Source organism: Crinia signifera, chromosome 2, assembly GCF_055691185.1.
Source record: "Crinia signifera chromosome 2, ASM5569118v1, whole genome shotgun sequence".
Classification (NCBI taxonomy): domain Eukaryota; kingdom Metazoa; phylum Chordata; class Amphibia; order Anura; family Myobatrachidae; genus Crinia; species Crinia signifera.
Window position 1 is genome coordinate 151912591 of NC_139218.1, and position 14504 is coordinate 151927094.

General features: G+C 43.0%; 1 protein-coding gene across 2 annotated transcripts in view; it reads right to left on the reverse strand.

Moving 5' to 3' along the window:
• SCUBE3 (signal peptide, CUB domain and EGF like domain containing 3) overlaps positions 1-14504 on the reverse strand; it is a 206776-nt gene that overhangs the window by 53148 nt on the left and 139124 nt on the right. For both annotated transcript variants that reach the window (XM_083173135.1, XM_083173133.1), the window contains 4 exons: positions 9911-10033; positions 8338-8454; positions 5469-5591; positions 5262-5378 (listed from right to left, as the gene is read on the reverse strand). In XM_083173135.1, the coding sequence (XP_083029261.1) occupies positions 5262-5378; positions 5469-5591; positions 8338-8454; positions 9911-10033 (480 nt within the window). The remainder of the gene's footprint in view (positions 1-5261; positions 5379-5468; positions 5592-8337; positions 8455-9910; positions 10034-14504) is intronic.

The following is a 14504-nucleotide window of genomic DNA, read 5'->3' on the forward strand; positions in this document are numbered from 1 at the left end:
GCCCTGTGTATAATGCCCACATGTATATGCCGCTGCCCTTGTGTATTATGCCCACATGTATATGCCGGATCCCTGTGTATAATGCCCACATGTATATGCCGCTGCCAGTGTGTATAATGCCCACATGTATATGCCGCTGTCAGTGTGTATAATGCCCACATGTATATGCCGGTGCCCTGTGTATAATGCCCACATGTATATTCCGCTGCCAGTGTGTATAATGCCCACATGTATATGCCGCTGCCCTTGTGTATTATGCCCACATGTATATGCCGCTGCCCTTGTGTATTATGCCCACATGTATATGCCGGTGCCCTGTGTATAATGCCCACATGTATATGCCGCTGCCAGTGTGTATAATGCCCACATGTATATGCCGCTGCCAGTGTGTATAATGCCCACATGTATATTCCGCTGCCAGTGTGTATAATGCCCACATGTATATGCCGCTGCCCTTGTGTATTATGCCCACATGTATATGCCGGTGCCCTGTGTATAATGCCCACATGTATATGCCGCTGCCCTTGTGTATTATGCCCACATGTATATGCCGGTGCCCTGTGTATAATGCCCACATGTATATGCCGCTGCCAGTGTGTATAATGCCCACATGTATATGCCGCTGTCAGTGTGTATAATGCCCACATGTATATGCCGGTGCCCTGTGTATAATGCCCACATGTATATTCCGCTGCCAGTGTGTATAATGCCCACATGTATATGCCGCTGCCCTTGTGTATTATGCCCACATGTATATGCCGCTGCCCTTGTGTATTATGCCCACATGTATATGCCGGTGCCCTGTGTATAATGCCCACATGTATATGCCGCTGCCAGTGTGTATAATGCCCACATGTATATGCCGCTGCCAGTGTGTATAATGCCCACATGTATATGCCGCTGCCAGTGTTTATAATGCCCACATGTATATGCCGCTGCCCTGTGTATAATGCCCACATGTATATGCCGCTGCCCTGTGTATAATGCCCACATGTATATGCCGCTGCCCTGTGTATAATGCCCACGCGTATATGCCGATAATTGATAATTTTTATATGGCCCCCGAAGGGTTTTAAAATTTTCCAAATGGCCCTCGGTAGAAAAAAGGTTCCCCACCCCTGGTTTAATGTGTACAAACTGTTTAGTGTTTTTTCTCTCTATTGTATACCATTGGCCAAGCAATTTCCCACACTAGGCTAACTATTAATAGAGAAACAATAACTCCCCACAGTGGCAGAACATGTGATATATTCCATCCCTAGTTCACAATATACCACAAGGCAGAGGGTGACAAGGGGAGGCAGAATGTGACAGTGGATTTCAGGGGTGTAAGAAGGGCAGGGGGAACCAGTAGGCGACAGGGAAAGGCAGAGGGTGACAGCATAATGCAGGGGATGGGGGGGGAGGGCAACAGGGAGAGGCAGAGGATAACAATGTATTGCAGGGAGTGGTTGACATATATCAAAAGACAGTGACAACAAAAGGCAAGACACAGAAAATATAACTTTACCTTTCACACTAAAACACACATACGCACATATTTATCCTATCCATCCATGTTCCCCCAATGTAGCAGCTCCTCTCCTGTGTGGGAGTCACAGGGATTCCCACTGACTTCTATCATGGGGACTCCGCTCAGCCCTGATAGTTGTGTTTCCATGGAGACGCCTACAGCCAATTAGGGCTTAGCTCAGGCCTAAGTTGGCTGTAGGCATCTCCATGGAACTGCTTACAGCCAATCAGCTTTGACTGGAGTCCCCATGATGGAGGGAATCCCTGTGACATCCTTTACGGTAGAGGAGCCGCTCCATTGGGGGTTCATGGATTGAGTAAGTGTGTGTGTGTGTGTGTGTTTTTTAGTGTGTGTATTAAGGGGGCCTTACACTAGGGCAATTTATCTGAGGCTTCAAATTGCGTCAGATTTCCCTTGAACTGCCCGGCAGCTTCCCAGGAGTCAGATTCTGTACTTGAGGGCTTATTTTGTATAAGATATATTGCATGCAATTATCAACCTGTGACAAATCGCATGCAATTTATCTTGAAAGTACACTTGCACCATACAATTTATCTGATGGGCTGTACATAGGGTTACCACCTAGTCCCTTTAATTCCGGACACATATTAATTACACAGAACCTGTGTAATTAACATGTGTCCGGAATTAAAGGGACTAGGTGGTAACCCTAGCTGTACAGGGTGCTAGGGGGGCTGTACTACAGGGTGCTAGGGGGGCAGGCCTTAAAGGTCAGAGTTTTGACTTGTCCAAAGGACAAGTTGGACCAGATTTGAAGAACTGCAGGGTGTCAGGGAGAGAAAGAGGGATAGAGAGTATCAGGGGGATAGAGAGGGTATCAGGAAGAGAATGGGAGAGAAACAAGGAGATCTGGATACTGAATGGGAGTCTCAGATTAAAGCCGCCCATAGACGGTTCGACAGGGCGGTGCGATGCTCGCTGCTGCATACATCACAGCAGCGGCAGCAGCTGCGGGAGAAAGGGGCCCTCTTCCGGGAGTCCGTGAGATGTCCCAGGATTATTTTTATTTTCCATTCCAGAGGTACACAGAAATCAAATTTCTATGCATTATCTAACCAATAACATGGCGTCCCAGAGTCTGAAATACTAAGAATTATACCCGGGCGGCATAGACTTCCGTGCGGTCCACCCCAGTGAACGTGCTGGTCACATGCCGGAAACAGACACATGACTAGCCGGGCCATGAAGCTCAGGCGCTGTCTGCGTATACAGGAAGTGCGCGGCAACATATGCGCTCCACTGCCCGGAAACCCTGTACTGACAGGTATACGGCGTGACTAGCCGCCGTTTATTAAATACTTTTTTTCAGCGTTTCCCTTCTAAAAAACCTAACTGAAATATATATATATATATATATATATATATATATATATATACTTGCCACAGATGATCCGGTACTCCAATAGTCACAATAACGCGGGTGCCACGGCCAAACAAACATACATTCCACTGTTTGGGAAAAGGTATTCCCTGTGATTGGCACTCTCCAACAACGCATTAAAGAGACCTGAAACTGGTCTTAGTGGGCAACGTTTCGGGAACTTTATTCTATTCCCTTCGTCAGGACAACTCGTTGCCCACTAAGACCAGTTTCAGGTCTCTTTATTGCGTTGTTGGAGAGTGCCAGGCACAGGGAATCCCTTTTCCCAAACGGTGGAAGTCTGTCTCCTTTCTTTACATCATAAACAAATTGTCAATGTTTTTATGTATATTTACGGCTATTAAGCAATTAATCACCCACAGGTGAATGACATAACACAGTACCTAGAGGGAGGGTATTTAAACCCAGTCCTCATTCCAGCAAGACATGAAAAAGCTGCATTTTAGCACCAAAAGGGTAACTATTCATGCGCTCATGTCACTGTACTGAGCACACACATTTTTATGAATTTTTTTATTTCCCCCTCATATCAAGTGTTTGTTATGAGTATTTTTTACTGTATACATTGTCTATTCTGATGTCACTTTTACCAATTAAATGTTATTATTTTTAATTGATATGTTTCTAATGTATATCTAGCGCAGTTTTACCCTTCCTGACCTTTTCTTGTTTACGATTGGGAGTTACTACCCATTTATTTAAACTGCTGCTTGGCTAAAGGCACACTCATTTCAAAGTGTCTTTCCTTGATATCTTGATATCTATGCTGCCATGTGCAGGTTCGGATTTACTCGGAACTCAAAACGGGATCTTATTGGCTATATGCTGTCACATGTTTTTGCTCCAAAACATGTGACAGCATATAGCCAATAAGATCCTGTTTTGAGTTCCGGGTAAATCCGAGTAAATCCGGACCTGCACATCTCTAATATATATATATATATATATATATATATATATATATATATATATATATATATATATATATATATATATATATATATATATAGTCCAGAAGGGCCTGGCACTCAGGTCTTACCCATCAGTAGGTACTTGCTCCGGTGCCTCCTTTAAGAGGGATAGCCACCCTCAAATGTACATGCAGTGAAGAAGTGGCACTCAGAGACACAAAAGTAGGTGAAGAAGGTGGATATATTTAATCCAAGTGAATCGACGCTTCGGGGTTCGGTGATCACTTCTTCAGGATGTAGTGAACTACATCAAGAAGACGGGGTCGCCGATCTCCGAAACGTTGATTCACTTGGATTCAGTAGCGCACGCAGGGGGGGTTTCTGAGTACCCAGAAACCCCCCCAGGAGTCTAAGGGTCCTAGGCTGAAAGCTGAGGGTCCCCTCTTTCCATGGGTAAAAGAATTTAAAAAATCAGCCCTTGGGAACCAGAGATATCTGACTTCAAAGCAGTGGTCCCCATCCAAGCCTGTTAATTGCTCTTCCCAGTCAGATATTTCAGGTTCTGTCTGATTTAGAGTTTTTCTGAGGGTATATTCCAAAAGCTGGGATTCTTCCCCTTTGCTGGACACTAGTAGCTTGTCTCTACTGTGCCCAGAACTAGAGATATCAGCCTTCCAGCAGCTGGTTACTGCTCCAGCTCCATACAACTGGTATGTAGTTTTATATACTCATTGGCAGATTAATCTGCCTCCTGAACTCTCATCCCCTAGTCCCCAACACCATTTGGTAGGTGGGATTCTGTAGTTTTTAATTCCATTAAAATTTAAGAAATCTATTTCTGGGAACTGGAGATATTTGCAGTCAAGCAAGCTGTCCTCCCACCAGAAAATTATGAATAATATGCCCACTCCACTATACACCCCTCCTCTGCATATTAAACATCCTCTACCACCCTGGAAGTTATGTGTATATATATATATATATATATATATATTTATTATTATTATTTATATACATTTGGTCTATATAATACTTTAACTGACCCGGCATATACTGGGTCACCTAAGTGTCCATCTCTGCCCCTCTGGAAACCCCCTTCTGAAAATCCTGCGTTTGCCACTGGGATTAAATATATCCACCTGCTTCACCTACTTTTGAGTCCTCTGAGTGCCACTTCTTCCCTGCATTAGAGGTGTGGTGCTGACATGAAGGCCTCTGTCTTAGGTGCTCCGGCTATGAATTTAATTATAGTAATTAATTTCAGAGCATTTTGCTGTTATAATCATCCATTTACATATACATATCGCTATAGTGCATTTCATCATATACAACACATTATATCCTGAATTCCTGCTCTTCTATTCAGAACTACAAACGATGCCTTTACAAACATGTGTTCATGGAGTCACAATTCATTTGCACCTCGGTGTGTTACCTGGCTGCAACAACGTCTTCGACATACACGTGAGAGAGCAAGTATCCTTCTTCCCATTGCGAGAGCAAGTCATAGAGGCACGAGAGGTTATGCCAGTATTGGCACACTTCGCTAAATCTAAAAGGGAAAAATAAATACTAGTTCTACAGTGTTCCTTTATACACTCATACAGGCATGTTCACACACAGGTTTCAGATAGACACTTACCTATACAATCTCTCCGATTCCAGTGAAGTTTAAAGCCAGGAGGACATGTACATTCAAATCCCCCTGAATAATTGATGCAACCAAATGTACAGCCCCCTTTGTTGATGCTACATTCATCTATATCTGCAAAATAAAATAACTTAGTTTACACAAACATCTAATTGGCTTATTTTTGGTCAAATGGAATTGTTTTCTATCCACATCTGAGAACTAACATTATTAAGAATTAATCAGTGCCGGAGAGAGGGCCTTGCTTGGGAGCTTATATTCTAAAGGGGATGGACAGACAGACAGGAGGGTCACAGAAGGGGGTAGAAGTGAGCATAAACAGAAGGTTAGGAAGAGAGATGGTTGGGTTTAAAATTAAGAATCAGTCTAGAGAGCCTGTTTAACGTTTTAGGCAGAGGGAGAGTCTGATACAGAGGGGGAAATTTACTAATATGTGTATTCTACTTCACATTGGTTGCTATGGGCAACCAATCAGAATCGACTTCTTATTTATTTAGCACCCTCTAGAACAGTGGTTCCCAACCCTGGTCCTCAAGTACCCCCAACAGTGCACATTTTCCAGGTCTCCACACAGAATCACAAGTGACATAATTAGCTCCACCTGAGGATCTTTTAAAATGTGCCTGAATAATCTGTGCACCTGCTGGTGACCTGGAAAACGTGCACTGTTGGGGGTACTTGAGGACCAGGGTTGGGAACCACTGCTCTAGAAGACAGTAGACAGGATCTGATTGGTTGCCCATATCAACATAACATGTGAAGTAGAATAAACATCTTAGTAAATTTCCCCCAGAGGGTAGAGAATTCCAGAGAGAACAACATCCAAAATCTTGGCAGCAGGAATGGGAAGACGTAATCAGTTGGCAGGAAAGGTGGCATACATTTTGAAATGAAAAGAATGGGTGGAAGTGTTAAAAGAGATAAGGTCAGATATGTAGGTGGGAGAAGAATGGGTGATGGTTTTGTAAGTTCTGTAAATGTGAGGATCTTAAATTGTATTCTGAAGGGAAAGGGGAGCCAGTGTAGGGCTTGTAAGGGAGGGGAGATGAACATAATATGTTTGGAGAGGAAGATGAGCTGGGCAGCAATATTGAGCATACTGTAGATTGGAGTACAGAAAAGTGTTTGTCAGGGAGGCCAAAAAGGAGTATATTACAGTAGTCCAATTTGGAGATTAATAGTGAGTGGATGAGGATCTTTGAAGATATACTTTTGAGGTGGAAATGACAGGTCTGTGAGAGGTGTGGAATATGTGCTTTAAAGGAGAGCGAGGACGACATGAGCTGGCAAGGGGACCAGTGAGGCAGGCAGGGGAAGCCAGGCGGCTGGTGCACTAAAAAAAAAAAAGCATAAAAATGAATGGGCAGTTAGTGATTGGTTGAGAGGTCTCTCAGACAATCGCTAAGCGGCTGAGAAAGCTCTCAGCTAATCACTGGCTTCCCATGAATTTGTATGTGTTTTTTAAAGCTGCTTCGCTGGCTCCCGGATCCTGGATCCTCTGCCTTGCACTCCGCGAACCTTTCCTACCTGACTCCTGGCTCCCTCCACTTGTAGGTCCCCTGCGATTTATCACATGGAAAACTTGGCACATTAACTGCCAAACTGTGTGTGAGCCCTCCCGGGGAGCTTCCGGAACAATCAGTTCCGACAAGTAGGCCTAATATATGGGGCCTTTAGACATGTTAATTTAGTGAGGAGAGAGCGAGAGATAGAGAGAGGATCAGGAGAGGAGAGGTAGATTTGAGTAACAGCAGAATTTTAGAGGTGATATTGGAAGTCAAATGAGCTCACCCCGAGGGGATGTTTAGAGAGAGAAAAGTAGTGAACCAAGAGCAGAGCCTTGGGGGATACCTACTATCAGTGGAAGAGCATGGGAGGTTGAGACATGAGTGGAGACAGAGAAGGAGCAGTTAGAGTGGTAGAAAGATAGCCAGGAGAGGGCAGTATCACGCAGACCAAGGAAGTGAAGGATTTGAATCCTTATGGATCCTGAAGGCAAAAACTGGGGTAGGGGTTACAGTTAGGCACTAGGGGCAGGGTTAAGCTGCAGGAGGGGATGGTTAAGTTCAGACTTCAGGATGGGAGGCCTAGGATTAAGCGGAAGAATGAAATACTTACCAGGTTCTCACCATCTGGGTGACACTGTCAGCATTTTCACTCCCAGAATTTCATACCCAACCCTCCCAAATAGGCAACAAATGTGGTTGTATTTTAAAATTTCTCTACAAGCATGAACAGGAAGTGGAATATTGGCCCTTATTCAGATCTGATCACAGTACAAATTTGTTCTCAAAATGGGCAAAACCATGTGCACTGCAGGGGGGGCAGATGTAACATGTGCAGAGAGAGTTAGATTTGTATGAGGTATTTTGTTTCTGTGCAGGGTAAATACTGGCTGCATTATTTTTACACTCCAATTTAGATTTAAGTTTCAACACACACCGCCCAAATTTAACTCTCTCTGCACATGTTACAGCTGCCGCACCTGCAGTGCAAATTTGTACTGTGATCAGATCTGAATAAGGGCCATTGTACAAAGGAGTAGATGTATTAAGCCTGGTAAAGTGATAAAATGGTGATAAAGAAGTGATAAAGTGGCACCAGCCAATCATCTCCGGTCAATTTTAAAACACAGATGATTGGCTGGTACATTATCACATTCCACTTTATCACCACTTTACCAGGCTTAATACATCTGCCCCCAAATATTACTGATCAATTCATGTCATTTATAACATGTACAATTTCCGCCAGAAATTCACTCCTGGCTAGAAACCATAAAAAGTAAAAAAATATATAAATTCTGTATGAAAGCAGAGAATGTTAATAAACTTAAATAATTAGGAAGCATGAATTTTACCTCCACAGTGTGTAAGGCCATATAGAGCATAGCCCTTGTGACATAAACACTGGAAGCCCCCTGGAGAATTGATACAGATGTGATCACATGTTCTATCGAAGGAACACTCATCAATGTCTGTGGATAAGGAAATGAAAATTAGAGAATTTGTCACATTTGAAGCCTAACTATATACTCCATGCCACTGAGAAAAAGATACTGAATGACACCTGGAACCGGCAAACCCAAAAATCAGGTCTGGATTTGGACAAAGGTCACTTGGGCAGCCTAAAGCAGTAGGATCACTTACATTGTAGTGGATTTGGGAGTTAGTAGTATTGAACACATATTCTATTAGCATAAACATACCCATGACCCTTTGGAATTATTTGCAGAATATATTTATTGTGTTATGTGCAGGTGAAATGCTTGGACGTTAGGCCCATGCTATTATGGTATGTGGAGTGTGAAAAAAAAAAAAAACTGCAGTCACGTGAGCATGCTACTTGGTTTTATAGAAGAATCAACTTTTTACTTCTCTTCATCGGTCCAAGAAGTCTAAAATTGCCAATCTGTCTTTTCAACGCATATATTCAATCATGTCATGTAAGTAGCTCTACATAACCATCCAGCAATTCTGAAGGTGCGTACACACTAGAGGATATTTTAAACTATAAGCACTATAATGATTATCGTTATCAATTTTTGAGCATATTGTCTAGTGCAGCGGTCCCGCCATTGCCGATGTTGAGCTTTGTTAAGTTACAGGCTGGGTTTAAAAAGGACAGTTAGGAGCTGAATGGCTGGTGTTAAAGTACCAGGCACTTTATCACTTCTCCTCCCTTATCACTGCTTCATACATCTACCCGTCTGTGTGGGGTTGTAGGCATCTGTTCTGGGGCAGTGGGACTTGTGCTGTATACACAGGGTGCCATTCTCACTAACTTTCTATTCGAACAGAAAGTTAGACACAATCAAACAGTATTAAGCCGCATTCGTTCTAGATTCGATCCCCATACCTGGACCCATGGCATCGGAATCGAAACCAGAAATAGAAAATAAGGCCATGCTACTCATACAACTACCCCTCAATTCTTTACCTAGTGGCTTGAAAATACAGGAATACAACATTGAAAGGGGTTGGTTGTTTATCACTCTCCACTTTATCGCTTTTTAAAGCTAGGTGCATCTGGCCCAATTGAAAGAAATTATGGGGGTGATTCAGGTTGGTTTGCAAAAGCAAACTCCTTCTTTAACTGACAAAACCATGTGCACTGCAGGTGGGGCTGATGTAACATGTTCACAAGAGTTATATTTGGGTGACTTCTGTGCAGAGTAAATATTGTTTTTGTGCAGAGTAAATATTGTTTCTGTGCAGAGTAAATATTGCCTGCTTTATTTTACCACTGCAATTTAAATTTTAGTTTCAAAACACCCCACCCAAATTTACCTCTCTCTCTCTGCACATGTTCTATTTGCCCCACCTGCAGTGCACATGGTTTTGCCCATTAGATTGAGATTTTGCTTTTACAAGCCATCCTGAATTAGGCCCACAGTCTTAGCTGTTACATGATGCTGTACATAAATAACTTACCTTGGCAGCCTCTTTCATTAATCAGCAGTTTATATCCCTTTTTACAACCACATTCAAAGCTTCCAACTGAATTACGGCAGTTGTGATCACAGCCACCATTGTTTACACGACATTCATCAATATCTACAAGTGAAAGATTGTGAGTTAGCAGACAACTACAGTACATATATGGTTCTATATGTTCCAAAAAGGGACAGGATGCTGCATAACTTAACAGCCAACAATCTGTTTATAAAAATAATTTTATCACTTTTTCAAACACAGCCTATAAAATGGCAGTTAGCGTCTGACTAGGTACTTTATCACTCACTACTTTATCTTTCGTCAAGGTTTGATACATGTTCCCCTTAGACTAAAGTATGAAGCCTACCCTATTCCACTGGAGGTAGTCCGTCAGCCTCGATAGCCCAGGCCCTGGTCAGGAGATATAGAAAGGATATGTTTCCTGCAGTTCCTATTTATATAGACAAGTCTGTGACATTCCTAATGTAATGTACTTCTGCTGTTCACTCTGTGGACTGAATCAGAGCACCTGACTTTATTTTTCCAAATCCTAGACCCGAGGTGCGCATTGTTCTAAACCAAAATAAACCCACAAAAATCTCTGAAATTACATTTCACAATTTCCATTTTGTTTAGTATTAGATAAATATGTTGCTATGGTTAACCGAAGAAACTCCAACCGCTTAAGAGCCATATATGGTGTAACAAAACGTTTGTAAGAACTCTGTAGCCATGCTTGAACTAGCACCATTTCAGCAGAACAACAAACATGCTCTGTTCAGTTTCTTGCTCTTCTCACGTTACATCTCTTCTTCCAGTGAACTCATTTACTCATTCAGCCTCCACTACCACCTCCTTGCTGTGTATGCTGAGGGCACCCAAACTCTACATATTCAAAACTGATTTTCCTTCCTCACTGTGTAAAATCTGCATCACCATCAGCAACACCCCAATTGGTCATAGGTCCACACATGAAAACGTATGACATACTCTAGGTTGACATGGTCAACAGGTTGACACATAGGTGGACATGAAAAAGGTCAATATGGAAAAGGCCAACATGAGTTTTTCATGTTTACTTTTATTAAAAATAGGTGTTTTTCCATACTTTACCATCCAAGTGGAAATAGAGTTATATTATAATAGTGTAAGTATAATAGTATAATAGTGTGCCCAAAGCATGATGAGTGAAGTAAGCCAGCGAGGGGAGGGGCTTAAAAAACCTGGGATTCCTGGAATGTGGCTGCAAAAGTGTGACCTCTAACATTACGTTGCGCAGGCGCACAACATGTTGGACGGGCATACATACATATAACATAACATGTAATATAACATAGTCGTGTTGCAAATATTTATGCAAAAATACCAATTTATTTATGATATGTTTAGCACATTCGTTTGAAAATGAGCCAGCGAAATAAAGGCCCTTATTCAGATCTGAAAGTTAAATTTGGGTGGGGTGTGTCGAAACTGAAATCTAAATTGCAGTGTAAAAATAATGCAGCCAGTATTTACCCTGCACAGAAACAAAATAACTCACACAAATCTAACTTTCCCTGCACATGTTACATCTGCCCCACCTGCAGTGCACATGGTTTTGCCCATTTTCCAAACAAATTTGTATGGCGATCAGATCTGAATAAAGGCCATTGTGTGGTATTATACAGATGGGTCCCAGAGTCATGCTGCCACAGTATGGTGGTCAGATTGCTCCAGGGTGGTGGCCTAGTGGCAGATGCTTTGCCACTGTGTGTGGCAAAGAGTCCGACCGCCATTTCGCTGGAGGCTTCTTCAGACCGTAGGCACCCATCCATACAATACCGCCGATAGTGTGGCATCCACCTCTTATAGGCCCTTATTCAGATCTGTGCGGCCGGAGCCGCATACGGTGCTCCGGCCGCACAAACCAATCCCCGCCCACAATACGGATCGCCACGGCCGTCCGTACACGGACGGCTGTCGATCCGCATGAAAATGGTGGGGCGTACGCCTCCACCATGGTGGGAGCTGCCCCCTGCATTCGATGGTCTGCGACCATCGAAGGCAGGGCCGCACGCCCCACCAGCTCCCGCAAGCTGAGACCACACGGACAATCGTCCGTGTGAAAGCTTGTATGGGGGCGGAGAACTGACATCCGGCGATGTCAGCTTTCCGCCCCCATCACTGGCGTCATAGCCTCATTACCATGCATACGCCCCGCGTTTGCATGGGAACGCCCATGAAACGCGGGGCGTATGCATAGGGAAATGAGGGTATGAAGCCCCTCACGCCCCTATACGCCCCCTTTGCGGCGTAGAAACTTTATGTGCGGCGATTTCGCCTGCACATGCGCAGATTGACCTCTGCGCATGTGCAGAGTGAAAACATCGGCGGTACGGCCGCACGCGGGCCGTACCGCTCAGTTCAGAATAAGGGCCATAGTTTTTCTATTTCCTGGGGGTATATCATATGTCATCCCAAGCCCATACAAATGCCATAAGCACATAGAGGAAAGCAGCACTAGGGCCTGTAGTTATAAGATGCTGCTATAACTACACAGTTTTCTTATGGTACTCTCAACCCTGCGGCTGGAGGCTGATATCCTGCACTGACCATTGTGCTAACAGGAATGTCCACTTTGACAGTGGAGGCAGCAGATGCCTACTTTGGTATTTTATTCTCCTAGTACAGTTAACCTATATATTCTTGCTCACTTGCTGAACCAGGCACCGGGAGCCCAAAAGCAAGCAGCATATTACAGGTTACATACAGCTACAGGGTCTACTTACTACACTTCCTAGGGTGCCACTAATAATACATTGTGATATACCTGTCCCTCAGGCACTAGACTTATATGATTATTGTTAGCTCCTCCTCCTTTTGTTACAGCCACCTATTATTTTGAATCTTTAACCTCACTAGTGTATTCATACTTACCCTGAGTGACACCACTGTACTAGTATTGGTAGCCTATGGTTGCTTCCCCTAGACTACAGCTGGTGTATAAATATATATAAAGACACATTAGCCGTTGTAATCATATAAGGACTTATTACAGTGGTTTGCTTTTTTAAAACATTTAAAATAATGTATTTAAAAATATTATTGAGCACAATATTTCGCTGGCTCGTATTCAAACAAATGTGCTAGACATACAGTACCATAATAAAAGTGGTAATTTTGCATAAATATCTGCAATCGCCATACTGCAAAATGTTATATGTTATGTTACATGTATGTCTGTTATGTCCTACGGATTGATCATTGCTTTAATATATATTTTTTACATAATATAATAAACGTTAAGTTTTACTTTTTCTAATTAAGAGTGCCGTGCCCTGAAAAAACATGAGAGTACTTTCCTTTTTTCTTCCAATGTACTTGAACAACAGTTCAGAGAATTGCACTGAGATTGTAGTTATTATTATTATAATTTTATTTATAAGGCGCCACAAGTGTTTCGCAGCGCCGTACAAAGGAACAATACAGGGAGACAAAGCTTGGCATAACATTGAATAAATAACAAAAATACAGTACAAATAAAGAGCGCCACAATTCAATACACATTACAGCTTGGATATAAGTAGTGAGGACTCAATCAACATACAACTAGAGGCTAGATGCCAATGATGGAGATGAGTATGCGGACGAAGATGGTCACTGAGTGTTGGAGTATAGAAGAGCTGTGAGTGAAATGTGAAGAGAAGTGGGCTTTGACAACAGGATTGAAGAGGGCCCTACTCGGAGGAGCTTACAATCTAGTAGGAAGGGGAGACAGACAGATTACAAGAGGTGCAAGCAAGTGGGTGGTGGTTAGATAGCAGGATGTAAACAGGCAAGAGGTCGGAGAACCATCTGGTTTATGCAGTGGAAGGGTACGCTTTGATGAATAGGTGAGTTTTCAGTGCCCGGTTGAAGCTTTGCACGGTCGGGGAGAGTCTAATGGAGTGAGGGAGTGCGTTCCACTGAAGGGGTGCAGCACGGGCAAAGTCCTGTACTCTAGCATGGGAAGCAGTGATCAGGTAGTACTAGTTGTACTGACTGGAGTGCGTAGAGTGGATGTTGACAATAGAAGATAAAAATGGAACGTTGATGTTCGCCAACTATCGATGCTGAAACTGTGGAACTGAAGAATAGATACTGAAGAACTGTGGTACTGAAGAATAGATGCCGAAGAACTGTGGTATTGATGTTGGATAAAAAATCGATGGTGGAGTTGAAGAACTGAAGAATATATGCTGAAGTACTGAAGAATCAATGGTAAAACTGAGGATTCGAGGTCAGATGGACAACCGATGGTGAAGCTGAAGATTTGCTGTAAGACTGACAATAGATGGTGAAGCTGCAGATTCGATGTCAGATGGACAATGATGGTAAAGATTAATAATTAATGCACTTGAAGCTGTGGGTGATGCTGGGACATCAGAAGAGGTCAGGCGGCACCTCAGGTATGAAATAGGTGCAGGTCTCTTTAAGAAGGAAATTCAGACACCGGTGCTGAAATTCTGGAGTCTTGCAGCAAACAACCACTGGAGACAGAGACATCCAACAGGAGGTTAGACAGAGTGCAGGAGTTTTCCCAGCATTCTTATACCTGTAGGTAGAAGAGGAT